This window comes from Chenopodium quinoa, unplaced genomic scaffold (genome assembly GCF_001683475.1).
Source record: "Chenopodium quinoa cultivar QQ74 unplaced genomic scaffold, ASM168347v1, whole genome shotgun sequence".
Taxonomy (NCBI): domain Eukaryota; kingdom Viridiplantae; phylum Streptophyta; class Magnoliopsida; order Caryophyllales; family Amaranthaceae; genus Chenopodium; species Chenopodium quinoa.
Window position 1 is genome coordinate 1834827 of NW_018743331.1, and position 20859 is coordinate 1855685.

General features: G+C 35.0%; 2 protein-coding genes across 2 annotated transcripts; one reads left to right on the forward strand and one right to left on the reverse strand.

The window, feature by feature from the left end:
- The first annotated feature begins 1887 nt into the window (after window positions 1–1887).
- LOC110737485 lies at window positions 1888–3310 on the forward strand. Its single transcript, XM_021917843.1, has 2 exons — window positions 1888–1935; window positions 2735–3310. Exons 1-2 carry the CDS (start codon window positions 1888–1890, stop codon window positions 3308–3310), a joined length of 624 nt encoding a protein of 207 aa, XP_021773535.1.
- Window positions 3311–7831: 4521 nt separating this feature from the next.
- On the reverse strand, window positions 7832–19125 carry LOC110737730 (reticulon-4-interacting protein 1, mitochondrial-like). Its single transcript, XM_021918060.1, has 7 exons — window positions 18565–19125; window positions 14018–14245; window positions 13681–13754; window positions 13260–13419; window positions 13039–13158; window positions 12840–12948; window positions 7832–8380 (listed from the first exon to the last, which is right to left on the reverse strand). The coding sequence occupies exons 1-7, from the start codon at window positions 18841–18843 to the stop codon at window positions 8199–8201; spliced, it is 1152 nt and encodes a 383-aa protein (XP_021773752.1). The 5' UTR covers window positions 18844–19125; the 3' UTR covers window positions 7832–8198.
- Between the last annotated feature and the right edge of the window lie 1734 nt (window positions 19126–20859).

Genomic DNA, 20859 nt, shown 5'->3' on the forward strand with positions numbered 1-20859 from the left:
CATGATCATAATCTCAAACTTCGAATTTCCTTCCTTGACTGACTTGAATAACGGTGGAGAATTTTAATTGATATTTTCCACATCCAAACAAAGTATATGATTACCATATAATCATACTCATGAAGTAAAAAATCGAAGGATTATAAAAATTATATCAACATAATTTATTCGTAGCCGCAGAAAAATTCCTTCTTTCTTGATACAGAGAAATCGTCCAAAATAATAGTTCACCCGAATCATTATAATCTCCATCTTGAATTGATTAATTCAGGAATCAACAGTATAAATAAATTAATACTATTTCGCTTCTAAATTATTGGTAAAATACTTTTCGATTCCAATAACAAAATAAAGAGGATGAAAGGGAAAATACTTGATTGAAGATCTTAATAATACAGTTGTGCCGTAGAACAAAATCTACTGCATTAGAAGCGAAATACGCCACCATCGGTTCAAGTTTTCTAATGACACACGCCCCCCAATGTTAACATAACTCTCCCCGTAATTCGTGTACCCGAACTCAAAGAGCGAAATTACTCAAGAACTGTTCAGATCTCAAAGGGTAGGTTTGTTTTTGTGTGTTTAGGTTTTTAATAATGAAAATAACGTGTGTAAAAAATAAGAGTACAGGAGTAGTATTTATAGGAGAAGAAAGAAAAAGAAACAAAACAAGGCAAGCCTTCCACGCAAAGCCCAAACCCACGGCCGAGCTATAGCTCTCTCGCATGAGAGCTCTCGCTCGGCCCTGCCGTAAGCTTTCTAGGCAGCAAGCTATAGCTCTCTCGCATGAGAGCTATAGCTCGGACCTGCCGCAAGCCATTGCTAGCAGCGAGCTATAGCTCCCATGCTAGCTCGGCCTTGCGTGGCTCACTAATCTTGCGTGCTACATCTTTTTCTCGCTAGCTCCTTTCACATACACATCGGCACCAAGGTGACCACACTCACTTAACAACACTACGATTTGCATTACAAGGATTAGGAAAACTCCAACACATATTACCCAAACATTCCGCCATAGTAAAGTTGTAAGGAGACACAACCTCGTGATCGCACTATAATACTTAACACCATTGTTATCGACGACAGGAAGGCTAATAAGATAGTCCGGGATGGCCTGGGTTTAGGATAATTAAAGGGACGTATGAGCATAGGTGTGGTCGTGTGGATAAACAGGTACATGTCTTGGATAGCATAACACTTTGTTTGGATAGAAGAAAATGAAAGGAAAAAGAAAGGAAGAGAAAGGGAGGAGGCCAAACTCTCTTGTTTGGGTAAGGAATTGGGAGAAGGAAGGGAAAGGAGAGGGAGGGATCCATTTTCCCTCTTCCTTTAATAAACATAACCCTCCAAAATTGGAGAGATTTGGAGGGAACCATTATTATTATTATTATTATTATTATTATTATTATTATTATTATTATTATTATTATTTGTTTGTGTCTTTTTCTCAACTTTAAATTGTGATAAGTATGAGGCTATAAAGTTTGTGAAGAATGTGCTAGAGCGAAACAAGTCAAGTCATCTTAACCTCACATGCAATAAATTTAACATGTCAAACATTCCTTACCAATTTGTAACTACGATTCCCTACATTTTCTTTAAAAATATGTGAACTGCTATTCGTCGTTCGCAAATTACAGGGTAACGCTCCCATTTTTAGGTGAAATGACTTTTTTGCCCTTGTGTGTATTTTTTCTATATAAGGGTCCACCATGAGTCACTTTAAATACCGTCATACCGACAAGTTAAACATTATTCCCGAGCCCACCACTTGTGTTAAAAAAATCCCGAGCCCTAAAAAATCCCGACCCCACCATTGTACGGTAATCCCGAGCAATTTAAAAATCTCGAGGCACAAACGGAAAGTGTATCGAGCTGTGTTAGACGATGAACGACGACAACATTCATACGCCGGAGGATTCGTCGAAAGAATCTGTGAGTTTTAGGAAATTTTTTTTTATTTTTGGAAATGGGACTTCCGCCCAAAATTTCCGGAAGCGTTAGTGGGGATCCGTCCAGAATTTCCGGATCACCCACTTAAGATTCGGAAATTCCAGGCGGACGAAAATTTTGGGCGGAAGTCCCTAAATATTTTTTTTCCTTTTTTATTATTATTATTATGAATAATAGTGATATTAGTTATTATTACTTTATATTATGTATTATTTGTTAATGTTATGTACTTATTATTATTATTATGGTTATTATTATTATTATTAATTTTGTTAATATTATTAATTTTTTTGTTATTATTATTATTATTATTATTATTATTATTATTATTATTACTACTACTACTACTACTATTATTACTACTGTTTTTATTATTATTAATATTATTGTTGTTGTTAGTATGATTATTGTTGTTGTTGGATGTTTATTATTTTTATTTTTTTGGTGCGCATAAATTGGGTTGCATAAATTTTGTTGTTTGTAATTGTTTTTAGTATTGTATTATTGTTATTGTTACTTGTTTTTGTTAGTATTACTTTATGTGAATGTTAGTTTATATTAGTTATTATTTGTTGATGTTATGTACTTATTGTTGTTATTATTATTAGTATTATTGTTATTATTATTATTATTATTATTATTGTTACTATTATTATTATTATTATTATTATTATTATTATTATTATTATTATTATTATTTTTATTATTATTATTATTATTATTATTAAATTTAAAATACTAATCCTTGCGTGTTTTATGTGTTTGTGTTGTAATTTTATAGGATTCGGAGGTTGAAGGAGGCGGCGACGTTGTGAATTACAGTGCACATTTTGTGAAAGACATGGTTTTTCGAACGTTTGAGGATGCAGTAAAATGGGCGGATGCTGTTGCCATAAATCTGAGATTTATTCTGGTGAAATCGTCTTTCAACAAAAACAGAGATGGTCGACCATATCGGTATTTGAGATGTGATCGGGGACGCAGGAGTAAGCCAAGAGATCTTGAGAACGCAATTCGGAAGGACACAAAAACCAAAGCTAATGGTTGTCCTTTCTACATCAAGATATACTACGAGTTCATCACCGACAGTTGGATTATCCGGGCAAAAAATGATGAAACTGGGACCCACAACCATCCAATGATTGCGTATCCAGAGGGGCATCATAAAATTAGTGGGTTGAGCCCGGATGCGAAGCAGGTTGTGCGTGAGATGATGAAGTCTAAGGTTGCACCGCGTAACATCATGGCGACTATTGCCGAGCAGTTTCCTGATGATCATCCAAACATCAGACATATCTACAACTGTCGGAATGACCTGAGATCGAAGATATCTAACGGGAGAGGATTTATTCAGTAGTTTCTACATTTGGCGAGACAGAGTTAGTATCTTTACTGGGTCATGTCTGATGATGAAAGTGTTTTACAGCACGCCTATATGGCGCACCCAGTCACGGTAGAAATCTTTCGACTACCCATATGTGATCGGTATGGATTCTACGTACAAGACCAATCGATACGGGATGTCGTTCTTTAAGATAGTTGGTGTGATACTGACAAATCAGAATTTCCTCGTTGCTTACGTGTTCATGTGCAACGAGTGCACAGCAAGCTATCGATGGGTTTTGCAGAGATTGAGAGACTTGATTGGGTATAATAAGGAACCGTCGGTTATCTTGTCAGACCGTGAGCTTGGGCTATGTGCGGCCTTGAGGGAAGTGTTTCCAGGGACCCCGCACTTACTTTGTCGATGGCACATTAACAAAGATGTGGAGGCTCGGGTCACTGCTATGTTCAAAAACAAGAAGATCGGTGCGCAATTCAAAAATGGGAAATGGAAACGTATCATGGATGCTGCAACCGAGGAGGATTATGATGCTACTGTAGATACAATGAAAGATGGGTGGGCAAGTTATCCAGCGGTGATACAATATGTTCAGAGAACATGGCTTTGTCATAAAACGAAGTTTGTGACATTCTGGACAAACCAAGTTCTTCATCTAGGAAACACCGGCACTTGTAGAGTTGAGAGCCAACATTTGGCCGTGAAGATGTGGTTTGAATTTTCGACAGGTTCGTTGTTTGGACTTTGATGTAGTTATTGATTAATATTAATATTTTTATTGTTATGATTATGATTTTTTTTGTTATGATTGTTATGATTTTTTTTGTTATTATTATTATTATTATTATTATTATTATTATTATTATTATTATTATTATTATTATTATTATTATTATTATTATTATTATTATTATTATTATCATCATCAACATCATTATTATTGTTGTTGTTGTTGTTGTTGTTATTATTGTTATTTTTATTGTTATTTTTATTATCACTCTAGACGGTTTGTTTGTAATGTGCAGGTTCTTAGGATATTGTACGGGCCCGAGTTCATTGTCACATTGGTAATCTGATCATCGCAATTCGTAACGGTTTGGAGGCGTCTAGGTCGAAGATTGGTCAGAAGTACCGACAATTGCCACAGTCACGTATTAGCGGCAAGGTGTCTCAGCATTGTTTGAAGGTTCTCGATGACGAGACGAAAAGGATGAGGGAGCTGAGCTACCAGATGTATGAGCGATGTGAATGTGCAATGCGTGTCACCCACGGTTTGCCCTGTGCTTGCCAGATACATGGGGGCGCTCCCATCTGACTGATGCTCCCCCGACCAAGTACCAGCAGACCCGTACTTCTGCTCATGATGAAACGGTGCCTCCGAAGGTCCTGCACCACCTAACTCCCTCCTAACTGATGCATTCAAACGTCTTGATCTTGCATGTTGAGCGCCCGAACCATCAATCTGCATTAAATAAGTACAAAATCAGATTTCATTAATACTTACACACACAACTATGATATCAAACTTGAATCGCTAATATTCAAATTCAAATATATCATTTCAAAACTATAATAAACCAAATCAAATAAACAATAATAACTAATAATAATTTGACAACAATAACAATAAACCAAATCAAAACAATAATAAACCACAAAATCGGCAACATTACAACACAACAACAACAACAACAATAATAACAACAATGGTAATAACAACAACAACAATAATTTCAATCCATTTTTTTAGTCAAAAAAATATTAATCACGAGGAAAAAAAATCCCGAAACTAATAAAAAAAATAACAATAACAACAACAACAATATAATCACGAGGAAAAACAATATAATTACATAACAACAATAATTACAATAACAACAATACATAACAACAATAATTACATAACAATAACAATACATAACAATAACAACAAAAACAATATAATTATATTAGTCCAAAAAAAATAACATAACAATAATCACAAGGAAAAAAAATTCCAAAATTAATAAAAACCATAATACATAACAATTACACATAACAATAACAATAAAAACAATTAAAATTATATTACTCAAAATAAAATTACATATCAATAATCACGTGGAAAAAAAAATTCCGAAATTAATAAAAAACAAATACATAACAATAACAATCAAATTATATTACTCAAAAATAATAAAAAAAATATACTAATCACGAAAAACAGGAAAAAAAATTACGAAAAACCCAGACTTCCGCCTGAAATTTCCGGAAGTTTCCCAAACTTCCGGAATTTTCAGGCGGAAGTCTGGGTTTTTCGAAACTTTTTTTTTTCAAAATCAGAAACAATACAACAACAACCAACCTGCTCGCCGCCCCACGACCACCGTATGTAAGCCTAATGCGTCGCCCGTCCACCATACCCGGACTCAACCTTTGATTGGTGTTTGTTGTTCTTTGTTTGATTTTCAAAGTTTGGGGTTTTTTTTGAAAAAAAATTTATGATTTTTTTTTTTTTTTAAATTTCTGATTTTTTTTTTTACAATTTATGACTTTTTTTTAGAGAGAAAATTTTAGAGAGAGAGTGTGGGGGTTGTGAAACGACTTGTGCGTTTCGGAAGTCAGTTTCCCGAGTATTTATATACGAGGGGCAAATTAGGAAATTCAAGTAAAAAATGCGAGCGTCACCTTGTAATTTGCGAACGACATTTAACAACACCCATATATCTATTCTCTCTTGTCTCATTTTGCATCCTTTGATCTAATGAAACAAGTATAATGAGACAAAAGTAATATATTTGAATATTCTTCCTTTGGTTAATTTCACTATTTTGTTTGGAATATTTGTAATTTAATCTCATATTACTTTCTCCATATCTAAAATTCTTCCTATTTCAATTTTGCATGCTTGCCAGTGCACTTATCTATATTATAATTAAAACTCCAAGACATGGAGTGGCATTATGTCATGTGTCAAATTTTTTTTTTTTTTGTCATTTCGCCACATCACTTTTAATTTTTTGCCACGCACGTCACTTTTGCAATTGTATTATTATATTTAAATGTTGTGCTTGATTTATGCCTTAAAATAATTGAAGTTATTGGTTTCAAATTTAAAGAAAGAGAAGGTGTTACTTGCAAACCAATAGACTAGCAATTATTAGTATTTATTTTGGTCACAATTGAAAAGTTGAATAATTATTACAATGTTTTTATATTACTTTGACCCATTTAATTTGTAAAATTGTAACCGATATGTATTCAATATATTTATCCCTATAAAGTAACTACCCAAGGAAATGATACATTGGTCTAAACCTCATGGAGAAACATTTTACTGGGTGAGCATTGTGTTAGGTGAGTATTTGTTTACTATACCTTACTTGGCATGGAGTGGATATATTATTTTAACTCATATTTTTACACTTTCAATAAATCACCCAAACAATTATGGCCTATATATGTTTTAAGCTATAAGTAGCATTTGGTTCGATGATTGTGTAATATATAGGATTTGCTATATTTTAATATGAGATTCCATCGGTTGATTTGCTTTATAGTTCACTCAAAGCTCTCAAGGTTAGTGCGTATAAAATTCTTACATTTATTTTCTTAAAAAAGGATATAATGCATGTAATTATTTGTCATGTAATTATTGAATGTGAAGAAGAGAAACAAACCCGGGGCATTGCTCGAGTCACTAACCCGGGGCATTGCCAGTGCACTTATTTGATTATTAAAACCTCTAATAACTCTTATTAAATTTATGAAAGTTTAACTAAGTTTATAAGACTTAGTAAGCTGCTTTGTCTATCCTCTCTCCTCTCTCCTCTATTCTCTCTTAAAAAATCCTAGCCTTCAATGTCGATTTTTGAAGGAGCTTCCATCGGTTTTTACCGGTGGAAAGCCCAAACTTTTATTTTTTTTAGAATTTTTGTTTGTTTATTTATTAGGTTTAAATAATTATTTCACCCTCGAAAAAAAAAAAAAAATTTGCGCTCTCATTTGAAAGACGGGGTTTTTCTCTTCTTCAATGGGGAATTTCTTTAGCTTAAAATCCGGGATGCTAGATTTGATGGATTGCCATGAAATTGTTTTGTGGGTGAAAAATTATGCGAGGTCGCAAAGGTTATCTCGAAAACGATCAAATGAACCCAATGAAAATCATCCTCACAACTACAAGACTGTATTTTCCAGCGAACTAAATGGGAAATATTGCACATTGCAAGATCTGATCGACGATCATAGTTTTTATGAAGAAAATTTTTATATGATTCAACTTATGTATTTGTTAAATTCGATTATCTTTCTCGACGTCATATGATTTTTTATTAATAAAATAATTTTACTATTCAAAATTTTATTTAAATTTTATTTTTATGAAAGTTTAATACTGTCAAGGAGTCAAAAAAACTTTTAAAAAAAAATGACAATTCATTAAGTTTTTTATTTCCTTCTATTTTGGTGAATTATTTAAAATATTTCCTAAATTGTGAACAATTGTAAGATTCTAAACAATTTTAGAGGCAGAATGATTCATAAAGTAGAATACTAATATTAAGATGAAAATGTCTTACATTGATCCAAGTTTGTTTGAGAGCTCATACACAGATAACCTGCTTTTCCTTCTGAGGGCTCATTCATAATCAACAGATCTACCAACTGCTTTATATTCAGTTTGCCAACAGAAAACAACCATTAGTATTTTGCAAAAGCCTTCTCTTACTGGTTTGACACACCAACACAAGTAGTATTTACATTTGTACACAAGTATTATTTACACTTGGATGTGTACTTTTTCATAGAACTTATAGAAATCAAGGTCCGCAGTGTAAATTTTCATTTGGTTCTTTTTGCTTACTCAGGAAGGGGGAAAAAAAAAAAAAAAAAAGCAGTACAAAGCTATAGAAATGACCATGAGCAATCAGTCAAATTCAAGCACTACTTTTCCAGGAACAATCCTTTTTTCTTTGGCCTCATGGGCTTCTCTCACTTGTACTATTGGGAATGTCTTTTCGACAGGCACATTCAGCTTCCCATGTCCAGCCAACCTGCAGATCTCTTGTAAACCTTCAGAATCAGCTCTCATAAATGTCCAAATATACTCTGTACAAAAATAACAGATTATTAGAAACCATATACTAATTCAATAGCTTGCAATTACAAGTCATCTGCCAATGAATTTAATTCCTGACTCCTGACTTCAGACTGAGAAGACCTAAGAATTTGAGCATATGCATGAAGCCTTAAATTGTTCTATGTTACCGCCCCCTCCCACTTTTGGCCTTACCCAGCTGATACTTGGATATTCCATAATACTCCGTATTATTTTGGATCTGAAGCTCGATGCACAAAACAAATAGAGTGAAAAATGGCTCAAACGCTTAAGCAGCTGAAGCTCAGAATACCCATGGACCTAATGCCCACAACACCAAAGCCATCAAGCCTCAAACTCACAGCACTGGGAATCAAGGCTAGTAACATGAAAGAAATTGAAGCTTAATACACCACTAACACAAACTTAAAACACCCAATCAACCAAGAGTTAATATTAGACGGCCTAAACTCCATATAAGATACAAATGAACAGAAGCTTACAAAAATTTGATCAATCTATATACCTATACTAAAGCGAAGTGTTTTTTGGAGGGAATTTTCCCTCCTAAACTCTACGTATCTTTCGTCTCTTTTCTTTCTATTGTTTTTTGTAGAATTTGCCTAAGAACTTTATAATTAAATTTATGAATAATAAACTTTTTGAGTTACATTTTTCTAGACGCTTCTACATTTGAATTTCAATCACCATTAACTTTTAAAACCGAGCATGGCTTGGGAATTATCTAGTAGGCGTATAAATACCTATCATGACCCAGCTGGAATACCGGAAAAAACCCTCTGTTTAAGGTCAGAAACAAATAAACACCTAAAAGCTAGAGCCACCACAGTCAGAAACTGGAGACAATTTGGCTAAAATCTCAGCTCGTTATACAAGGCTGAAATGCTTACTCCAACTCTTTACAAAGCAAATCTTTTAATGAAGGACATGAAAATCAATGACAAACATTGTCTGCCCTTTTGGGAAGCCAATTGGATCAACAATTCCTCATCCATGTTACAAGGCCATATTCAAATCAAACAAAACCTTTACTGCCATATTCAAATCAAACAAACCCTTTACTCTTTTCATCACACATGTGACAAAGATTCTCTTTTCACCTATGAAAAATAAATGACTTTAGTTCTGTAACAACTGCAACTTGCCAAGACTGACAGGTCCCAAAAACCCATGCCTCAAACAAAGTTTTTATCCTTCTAAGTTACCCTCCAGATCATAGACAAATCCCGATAATCATTAAAAGTCCCAAGCATGGAAAGCATAGCCCAAGACTAAAAAGTAACAAGAAAAGAAGCTCACATTTGTCGTATAACAAGAAGATAACTGACATTAATCGCTAATGTTTGAAAGAATTTTACTAGTATAACTCTGTTAATGATGGTAACACTTTGGACTTGGAGCATGGGGAACCATAGCTTTAAACAATTTTATAATTAGCATTATCTTGTATGAGGATTCTATCACATCATCCAACCCCTCTATAGTCAAGGGCAACAAATTGTTTTAAAGTACTTGATATCCTTCCTTCTCCATCACTCATTCTCAGCAGAATTCTCTTAAGAGTATTAATCATAAATTATACCTATCATAGGTTACAGATTGTGGCTAGTTCATAAGGGCAGTTCAGATGGAGTAGCAAACTCCAGTCAGTTACCCAAATTGATCCATGAGTTTGTAGCCCATATAAAGGATTTCACACACAAGACACAACTACAAGCAATATCAGTATTGACAATTGACATATTCTCCAAATCACACAGAAAGATTTGAGTAGAAATATAAAGGAAAAATGGAAAAGAATAATCCCACCTTTGCTCGGTCTTCCGAAAACAATCCCACCTTTAACACCAATCTTCTTTTAACAAGCCTTTTGACACGTTACCTATTTTACAGGTTAAATAGTATAATTTTTTTTAAAAAAAATATTTCTCCTCTCCAAAATCTCCACCCCATTATCACTATCACTGCCACTGCCACCCCCACCATTGCCAATTTTGCCACCCTTAAAAAAACCATTGGCCAACCAAAACAAACCCACCCCCTTCCCCGCTTCCTTGCCCCCGACACTACGTCACGACCTCCCCAAAACCACCATCCCTCCTTTAACCAATGCTAGCCTAAATTTTCCATGACCCCACCTGCAACTGATCACCTCCTTTCAAGCAACAACATCCATTGTTTCCCAACAACCAAAAGATAAGACACATGCTCCAAATTTCCACTATGAAGAAGATTGAAATATGAAACCAGTTGCACACAAAAAAAAAATGTATTTATCAAGAAAAATAAAATTAAGTAAAATTAAAAGGAAATGGAGGAGGAATTATAAGAGGAAGAAGGGTTAAAGTTCGTAGTCACCACCATTGTCGTCGTCCAACAACATCAATTAACAAAGATTAAATTAATACAAATCACCAATTAAATTGACAATAAACCCCTTAATAATTGAAAAAAATAAAAAAAATATATAACACCTTAGAAGTTGCTTTAATGGGAGAGACAAAGGTCACAGGCTGCTTTGATGGAGAACTTAGAGTACACTTCAATGGAGAAACAGAGAAGGAAAAGGGGTGAGATTGTTTCGGTGAATAGAGGAAAGGGAAAGGGATTGGAGTAGGGCTGTCAGGCCGGCGGGGAAGGGGTGGGGTCGGCTCCAGCTGGAGGGGGGTTATTGCCTTGTGGGGAGGCTAGCTCCGGTGAGGATAGAGGAACGGAAAGTGGAAGGGAAGGGTGGAAGTTTTTTTTTTTTTTTTCTTTATTATCCAAAACAACCAATTAGAAGGCGACACCTGTCAAGTAACCTTCTCTAACCGGTTGCCAACCTAACAAAACCGATCATGGCTTGTTAAAAGAAGATTGGTGTTAAAGGTGGGATTATTTCTGGAATAATTAAAGGTGGGATTGTTTTCGGAAGACCGAGCAAAGGTGGGATTATTCTTTTTTATTTTTCCAAATATAAATGAAGACCTAAATTTTAGAATCAAATCCCAAGGAAAATCTGAACTTGCAGTCTTGCATCAAAGTGGAAAAAGAAAAAGAATGGCCGTGCAATTCTGCCAGTCAGTTCCTTGATGTTAATGGATCCAATAAAGTTATGATGGTCAAACTATCTCAACCTACACAAATATGATCTAACCACAACTACCATATGTTAAAGTCCATTTTGCATATTGACTTAGTCATAGGCACTTGCCTGGAGCCCTGGAGTAGTGGAAAGTGCATATATTATTTTAAGATACCATTCATACCCAAGTACTAACAATTGGTGAAAATATCACACAACCCCTAAAAAGGAGGGGGTGTAGAGGAGAGGTATAAAAGAATTTTAATTTTCTTGATTGGTTTGATCGTACCCATGGTTCAAAAATATGGTTTTGGTCGCGAGAACAGTCTAGTTCAAAATGATATGTTGCTCACAGATCGTGTCGCAGTTGTCTTTTAATAGATGTAAGCTATTAGAATAGTTAGAGCAGACTATTAGAGGCTTAAAGCCATTGGGGAACCTACAATCGTATTTTTAAGTAATTTTGAGTGATCAAGGGATGTAACGTTCAATGCTGGGTGGTTTGAGGATAGAAAGTTTGATTTGAACAAAGGTTTTTGAAAAAAGCGTACTGAGGTGGACGGTTTCGATTCAGTCACTAAAAAATTCTATACGCTTGGCCCAACAGAATCAATGTGGCTGTATATTTGCACCAAGGTCATACCCCATCAAAATGGCAATGGTTGTATTAGATATTTTGGACACCAATACAAGGACAACAAAAATTAGACAAACTAATATCGGGAACTTTACTTGTTACAATTTCTTTGTTTTCTAATACACGTGTCTTTCATGCTTGTCAATGCACAACTTTGACCATCAATTTAAATATTCATACTAATCATAAATTTAAAAAAAAATATATACTTCTTCACCTATAACCATATTTTAAAGTTTTGAAAGTATACATTAACATATGACATAATATTATAATAGCATCAGTTTTTAATATATTAGTAAGCAAATGTGGTAAAAAAAAATAAAAATATATATATATATATTTTTAGGGAAAATGTAGTCAAAACTAATACTCCCTTTGTCCCATAACTAACACAATCAACCTTTGCATACATGCCGATGCATTAGTTTGACCTTATTTTTAAATAATCAAATATTAATGAAAATTATAATAAAAGTTATAGAATGGAACTTAATATTAATACCTATCCAACAACATTTTTTACAAAAAAAATGTCTTTATTATGTTAGTAAAAAAATTTAGTCAAAGTTAGTATATATATAGTGTAAAAAAGTCCAACGTCTCAATTATTCAGAGACGGAGGGAGTATATGAATAGTGCAAAAGGCTAATATGATGTTTGTAACAAATAAACGGAGGAAATATAATTTTATAAAAAGCTGGTACATGTGCAAGTGTGCAACTAAATTTCTTAGATGACAACATACCTATTCCATGTGAGTACCGATACATCATTAGTTTTTTCAGCAAAAGGGCTGAAGCCATAGGAAGACCAATAGCCAAACCATAGTGATCAGACAAGGATGCTGCCTCTCCCTACATCACAAGGAAGCAAGACTTTCACTCAACAAAACTAAAAGAGAATGAGCAAGTGTCCGTAAGTGCAAACAAGCTCTGAAACTCCACCTGCAAAGTCATGTAATATCCACCTTTCCTCAGAAGATTTACACCTAGTCTTTCAGTCTCAGGTATACCAATAGTATCCAAAACAGCATCAAAGTGCCCTTTAATTGCTAATTCACAATCCTGCAAGTGAAGAAATCACATAATTGATATAAGGTTTTCAATTATAAATAAATAGAAGTTTAGCATGTGCCAGATAATAACTTTTAAAACAGACTTCCTACCTCAGTGGTATAGTCAACCGCCTTCTCAGCACCAACAGCCAAAACGCGTTCAATACTCTCCCCACCAACAGTTGTCGTTACATGGCAACCAGCTGCAACTGATAGCTGGATTGCAGAATAACCAACTGCTCCTCCACCACCAATTATTAACACTCTTTGCCTGCAGAAATATTATGTATGAAAACTTATGCAGTGCAGGAAGCAGAAGGTTGCATCAATCTAAGCAAGCATTCCAACTAAAACATTAATATAAACAACAAATTCAAAGAACAGAGAGAAGAAAGTACATGAATGACATCAAGGAGAAGAAAAAAAAAATTTGCTGCAGTATTTTAGCATGTTGCAACTGATAACATATTATACGCATGACCAAAGAGACAACTTTCTTCAGCAGATATAAGAAGTAAATTGGAGTACTTACCCTGACGTAATTCTAGCAGTACTTTTAAGAGCACGCCATGCAGTAAGTGCAGCAAAGGGAATCGCACAAGCATCCTGTACAATATAGAAACAGGAAATGACATCCGAAAAATAATTTCCACAATGGAAGCTTGACCTCATCAGATCCAGAAGACAACCTATTCACCTCAATAACGATTATCAGAAGAACGGGGGTAAGGAGGAGCTAGAAACAATGTTAAATTTTTCTTTACCAAAAATGTGATAAGCAATCGGAAAGAATAAATAAAAATTTGTGAAGAAAGACCCAAGGTTTTTACCACAATACTGACCCAAGACTTTAACTCTTCATGACTTACCACATGGCTCATGGCAGCTGGTTTTTTTGCAATTTCTTCGGCCGGAAAGATGGAATAGTCAGCATATGTACCCCTGAGGGCTGTTGGATGCAATGCCCCAAAAACCTCTTCACCTACACTAACTGATCGAACTGAACTTCCAACTGCAGCAACTTCTCCACTAACATCACGACCTAGAATGAGGGGAAGTAGAGGCTCAAACACTGATCGACCGTAGCCTTCTCGCATCTAGAAGTATTAGCCACAAAAAAAACTCTAAATTAGGATCTTATGAACCATAAGGTTCCTCACATGCAAAGTCTAATAAGAATGACTAGAAAATTAAAGTTTTTGTTACAACACAAGAAAAACATAGTAGTTTAACTATTCTGTCTAACTTCATAGCAAACCCAATATAGATACTTCACCTGACTAATTAGTCCAGATTTGCAACGATCAACTTTATCTCAATTTAGTTTGTTCACTTTCCTTTTTATCCATCCCAATTTACTTTGTCAATATCTAAATTAGCAATGACCAACTATTTTTTTTATCTCTCTCTTCTCACAGCTAAAAGTTAGGGTCCCACCCCCTCTCTACTTTTTTAAGTAAGTACCCCAATATAAATCATCACGGCTACCATCTTATTAAAATAAAAAAAATATGAAATCCAAATTACTATTTTTCTAAAATTATGAGTCATGATAAGTCACCTTAAATTGAGATGGAGGGAATAATATAAAACTTAATGATCAAGGCACAACAGGTATATTTAAAATCTTCTTCAATAAAGGTTCTAGACAAAATACAAATTAAATTCTTAAATATGTTATAATCAACACCAGCGTACGATTAGACTGCCAATAAAAAAGTGCATAGAGCCAAAGATTTCTCTAAATCCCCTAAATCAGAAATTAGTCAACTATTACATCGATCTGATTCATTGGTGCTAGGTCATAGATAGACACTTAAGGGAATCGGCTTTATTATAAGTAATAGAATTAAAGCTTCAGAATAGAATTTTCAGCAAAGATTTTCAAAAGCAGTGAGAAAAAACTAAGTAGATGTGGTAAGTATACTGCAAGACAGGGCATCCTGTATTGATAGATGCATACTATAATAAGGAATGGAGCTACAAAGTTAATAGTATTTAATGACAGAAACAAAGCCAAAGTCTTAAAGCACCTAGTGGCACATTTAAATGAAATACTTTTTTTATCAAAGAGAAAAAAAATCACCGTCCTTAACCTAAGCTTGCACAACAAACAAGGATAAATAGGTGATGGATATGGGTTTAATTGATTAAGTAGATTTCATATGAGGTTATAAGCAATTATAACATTTAAGTGAATAAATTCAAATCTATTGGACAATAAATTATACAAAACAGTATAGCAATTGATGAAGTAACCAGCAGTCCAGCACACATTTAACTGATTAAAAAAATACTAATAAGAAAAGTCACTTTACAAAAAATACTTCCTCCGTTCCAAATTAGATGACAATGTTTGACCTTGTGCACTATTCACAAAACTTGCTTTGACTTTGTTGTGTGATTTCGTGTTAAGAACAAATATAGTCATGTGGGGTCTTGTTACATTTGTCTCAACATCTATTTTTTTAAATAGGAATATTTGTCGGATCCGACCTTTAAAAAGACACTTTTTGTCAAAAACAACCTTTTAGATTAATTTTTAGCAAAGTTTGACCTTAATAAACAATTTTTTTATGTTAGAAACAACCTTGATCAACTTACACGCGTAGCAAATTTCCAACGTTGACTCACTTGTATAGGGCACGTGACTCCTATTTTCCCTAATTGCACCTCCATTTCACTCCTATTTTCCCTATTGAGACCAAGATTCCAAAGAGACTTGAATTTTATATGTTACAAAATTCGAGGTAAAAAGGGGTGCAATAAGGAAAGTAAGAGTCACATGCCCTACACAAGCGAGTCAACACCGAAAATTTGTCAATTAAAGCACGAAAGTTGAGTAATGTTAGTTTGTACAATTTTTTGTTTTTTTTTTTTTTTTACTAAGGTCTGACTTTGCCAAAAAAAATCAAAAGGTTGTTGTTCAACGCAACGTTTCACAAGTAACAAAATACAAACAGTTCACATAATGCAAATTGAACTTCCCTTGAATGCAACACAGCACATAACTCTCTGCTTTGAGCTTTGACAATAGGTATAATTAGAATGAGTGTCCGAATCCGGAACTAGGCCTTTGGCTAAGGGCATTATCGGCAGTGCATAGCCAGAAGCATCGGCTAATTCAACAAAGGCGTCATAGGCCTTTGATAGGCACAATTTAGGCTCGCCCACCACGACAGACTTCACCACCTCTTTGCTAAGCACAGGAATGCTTGATTGAGAAAACAAGTAAAAATGCAGCCATCTAACTTGGAAAAGAAATCCTGAGCCAAACGATTGGGGGCTGCTTTTTTGGGCCCGGATCTACTTTAGAGATGGTCTTTCGTCTTAGACATGACCTTTGCTTGATATTGGGCAGAGTGGGCTTTGTTTGCTACTTTGCAGAGACTAGGCTAAGCCACGTGAATTGGACTCACCCATCACATCATCTTGTGAAGCTCCTCCCTCCTCAACAAGCTCCACCTCCAGAATATCTAGAACCAGATGGGATTGGACTAGATTGGTTCACTAAATATCCTATATAAATATAAAGGAGAAAAGCAAAAATAAGTAATCTAATCCCTTAAACCCTTTTGCTATCGTGCACAGTCCGGTGCTGCTATTCTCTGAGACAGGTCTCAGGTGCAGAAGGATGATAAACCTGCTGTAGATCAAATGAAGCTATGCCGGGTATGGAAGATAAAGGAGAGCAGAAGAAGCAGCATACAGTAGCGAGCCTATTTAGTTAAGGCGGGAGAGCAACGTAAAGAGGTTTGTTAGAAAAGAAAGTGTGCCTCTCTTTTAGGACTTCCTGTACGAGTAGCCATTTCTGAGTTCTAAAGGTAGAATTGGTAATCCCGCATCTGAGATAAACCTAGTCTGATTCACGAGGTAAAGGCCTTTTCTTTTGCCTCTCTTAAAGTTAACTCTTTCTGATCTTAGATCTCACTTCTTTCGACTAGTTCTTCTCTAATCTTTCAAGATATAAGAAACTACTTACTTGACAAAAAGTGTCTTTTAAAAGGTCTGATGTGACAAATCTTTTGCTAATATGTAATCAAGGATAATTGCATTAGAAAGTATGCATTGGAAAACATGCCTAAATGAAATGTGTCATCTAATATGAAACGAAGGATGTATAGAATAAAAAAAAATAACCACTTATGAAGGAAGATTTATCATGGAAATGTGATTGGAAATACTTATATGCTTCCAGCATTCATGCAGCAATATCCATGCCAAAGTAATTAGAGTACAAATTTTTCTAACATTATGAAAGAAACAAAGAGTTGGGACAACGGCAGGTCAGACACTCCTAATTAACCAAGGTGGTGTTCCACGATCCTCAGTATACGGCAACAAAAAGTGTTAGAAATATTAGGACATCATCAGGTCATCAACAGAGGTCATGTTCTAAAGAAATTTATGTTTCACAACATAAAATCACTAAATGTATTAAGACAACATGTATGATCCAGCTTCTTCAAAGATCCAAAATTTTCTCATGTTTATAGTAAATATGTTCAAATTCAGGTTAGCCAAATCAAGTTAGAAGGTATAGATGTTACAAATTAAGAAACGAAGGTGATAGCTCTCCATCTCTTATTATCCACAATGAAAATAGATGTCCCTCAACCTACGACTCAAAGACTTGGAGTCATTGGTGGATTATCTATTATTATTAATTTGTTCCTCTCCATATACTCATTAGAAGTTCTCAATTATCTATGTACTCCCTCTATCCACATATAACCTTCCTCTATTACTTTTTAGGATGTCCACAAATAATCTTCCTATAACTTGACACTTTAACATGTGTGTCCAAACCTAGCAAGAAGATCATTTGAAGACGGGGGAGTATTATTCTTATATCGTTATCTCAACTTTCGACATTTTGTGATCCCCCCTCCTTCTCCCCATGCACGCCCCTCCCTCTCCCCATGCATGCCTAATGAGATTCCATTTTGTTTCCCAAGGTCGAATTCATCCCCTGATTAGAAAACGATCATGCTAGATAGCAGCAAACTAGAAATTCAATGAACCTTCCAAATGATTTCTTGTAATCATTCATGTAAGAGGAAAAATATCCAATCCTTCAACCACCCAACATGGCCAACAACATGAGCTGCCACGAAAACGCACTTGTCTAATACAGAATTCACATTCAATCCAACATCCCAAAATAATCATCACCCTTACATAGTTACATGAATGATACATCAAGATTTAAATTACACACTAAATTTGCAAACACAATTTTGTTTCAAGTAAGGAGTAACATAAATAAAAAATAACAAATTTCATCTATACATTGCTCATTACCCAAGAAAATGACATTTTTGGCATTTCATAATAACAAAAAAAATCATTAAAAAAATTTTAAAAAATTCAATCGGCTTGATTCTATAACAGTTAAAGAAAGCGAGAGACGAACCCGAAGATCGAGAGGATTAATGGAGACGGCACGAGCACGAACAAGGACCTGATTAGGCTTAAGATCAGGAACATCAACATCATCACGAAGCTCAAGAACTTGAGGACCGCCAAAATGAGGCAAAAGCACTGCTCTACAGCTAGTCACAATACTCCTACTACTACCATTAATCCCTAACCCTAAATTGAAATTACTCTTGAAAAATGATGATGAAAAGATGAAATTCTTGAAACCGAAATCATTTGATTTGAATACATGCAATGATTTGACGAACCGCATTTTGGATTGAAATTGAAGAAAGATGAATGATGAATTGATCTGAGCAGTGATTAGGACAACATTCGGAAAGAGGAGAGAGAAAGAGGAGGGAGTTAAGGGAGGTTTAAGGAGAGGGCGAAAATGGTGGGTTCTGGTTGTGGGAATGGAGACGTGCTAGGAGTATCGTCCGCATAGTGTACTCTCACTGCTCACCTTTTGGTTCACTATCACTTGTACAGTTGCAATTTAAAACTCCAAAAACAAGTCTAATGATTGTGAGTGTTTCAAGGGGTGGTTGACTGGTTGGTTCTAAATAGGGTGTTTTAAAGGGTGATTATTTGCAATTTGTCTTAAAAGAAAATCTAAAAAGTTAATAAATTTTTTTTTTTTTGAAAAAAATTGCCATGATTAATCCCACTCCGTTCATCAATATTAATCTCAACTTTCGTTTATTTCCAACCGCTTATCCAACTTGATATAGCAAGTTACCAGACACGTGTCAGCACGTGATTAGTCCAAAAAAATTTTTTTAAGAAAATTAAAAAAAAAACTAGCAGGCGGCAGCCTGTCCAACTCCGACAAGCCCCTCCGTTTCCGCCCTCTTTCCCACTGGATCCGGTCACCACAACCTTCCCCTCCCCCGATTCCGGCAATCAAAACCTTCTCCTCCCTCGATTCCGGCAACCAAAACCTTCCCCTCCCTTGATTCCGACGACCATAGCTCAAATCTGACCATTCCCTCCCTCCCTACCCTTCCCCGATTCCAGCCACTCCCTCCCTTCCCTGATTCCAGCCACTCCCTCCCTTCCCTTCCTTGATTCCGGCCACTCACTCCTAGCCACCACTCTTTCTCTCTCCTCGAATCCGGCCACCATTCTTACTCTCTTCCTGAATCCGGCCACCACTCCTTACTCTCTCCGCGAATCCGGCCACCCACTCCCATCCTATCCCTGTTCTGGCTGCCTTTTATGGTGGCTACCATTTTGGGGTGGCTGTTAATTTTTATTATTTGTTTTTTTAAAAAATTTTGGTTAATTTTTTTAAAAAAAAATTATTGACCAATCACGTGTTGACACATGTGCAAAAAATATCCAACTCACAAATGTTAACCTGCTTAGCCGATTGCAAGTTACTTGGGGGTGTTTTTGGCGGATATGTTATAAAGTTGGGATTAATAAAAAAATAAACGGAAGTTGGAATTAATATTGGCAGACGGAGCAAAGTTGAGATTAATCATGGCAATTTTTCCTATTTTTTTTCCAAAAACTAGCTTTTAAATCTTTTTTTTTCTTTTTTGGATAGGTTTTTAATCTTTGTTTTTTGTAAAAAAAACCCGCAATTAAAAAAAAAGTTATAAAAAATCACCCAATGTAAGTATTTTGTTTTAATTCACCACCTACTTGTAGGAAACTGAGCTTTCAGTATTAATTATTCAATCGTCATTTGTAAAAAAGGATTTAAAAGATGGTTTCTTACAAAATCTTCTTTAAAAAATAATCAATGAATAAAGTTATTTGGTTCATTCTTTCAAAAAAAGAAAAAAAAAAGATTTAAAAACTAGTTTTTTTTTTCCTGACAAAGAGAATTTCATAAATAAAAGAAGAATTACAACCTAAGAGAGCTAAGCAACACGTCTAAACAAACCCTCATATAGGCCTTACTACTTACCATTAAAGGAAGAACGAAGAGAACAATATACCGAAAAAGTCTTGCAGCATACCAAAGGGGATCATACCACATCCATACTGTGGACCAAGAGATGTCAAATTAACTGAAATAGTCGAGATGGACCAAGAGCGCAGGACATAATTATTGAAGAGAACCGAAACTGGCATTGACACCACAAGAAATTCATGATGGAAATTGTTAGGAGACGGAAAAACCAGAAATTGAATGCACCTTGTTGCTGAAGAACGGACCTTTGACACCATTCAAGTCCTAGGGGTTGAAAAGCATAGTTGCATCCTAGGAGTCTATGGTTGGATAAATGCTACAATACATGTTGAGTATGCAACACACAAATCACAATCTCTTTAG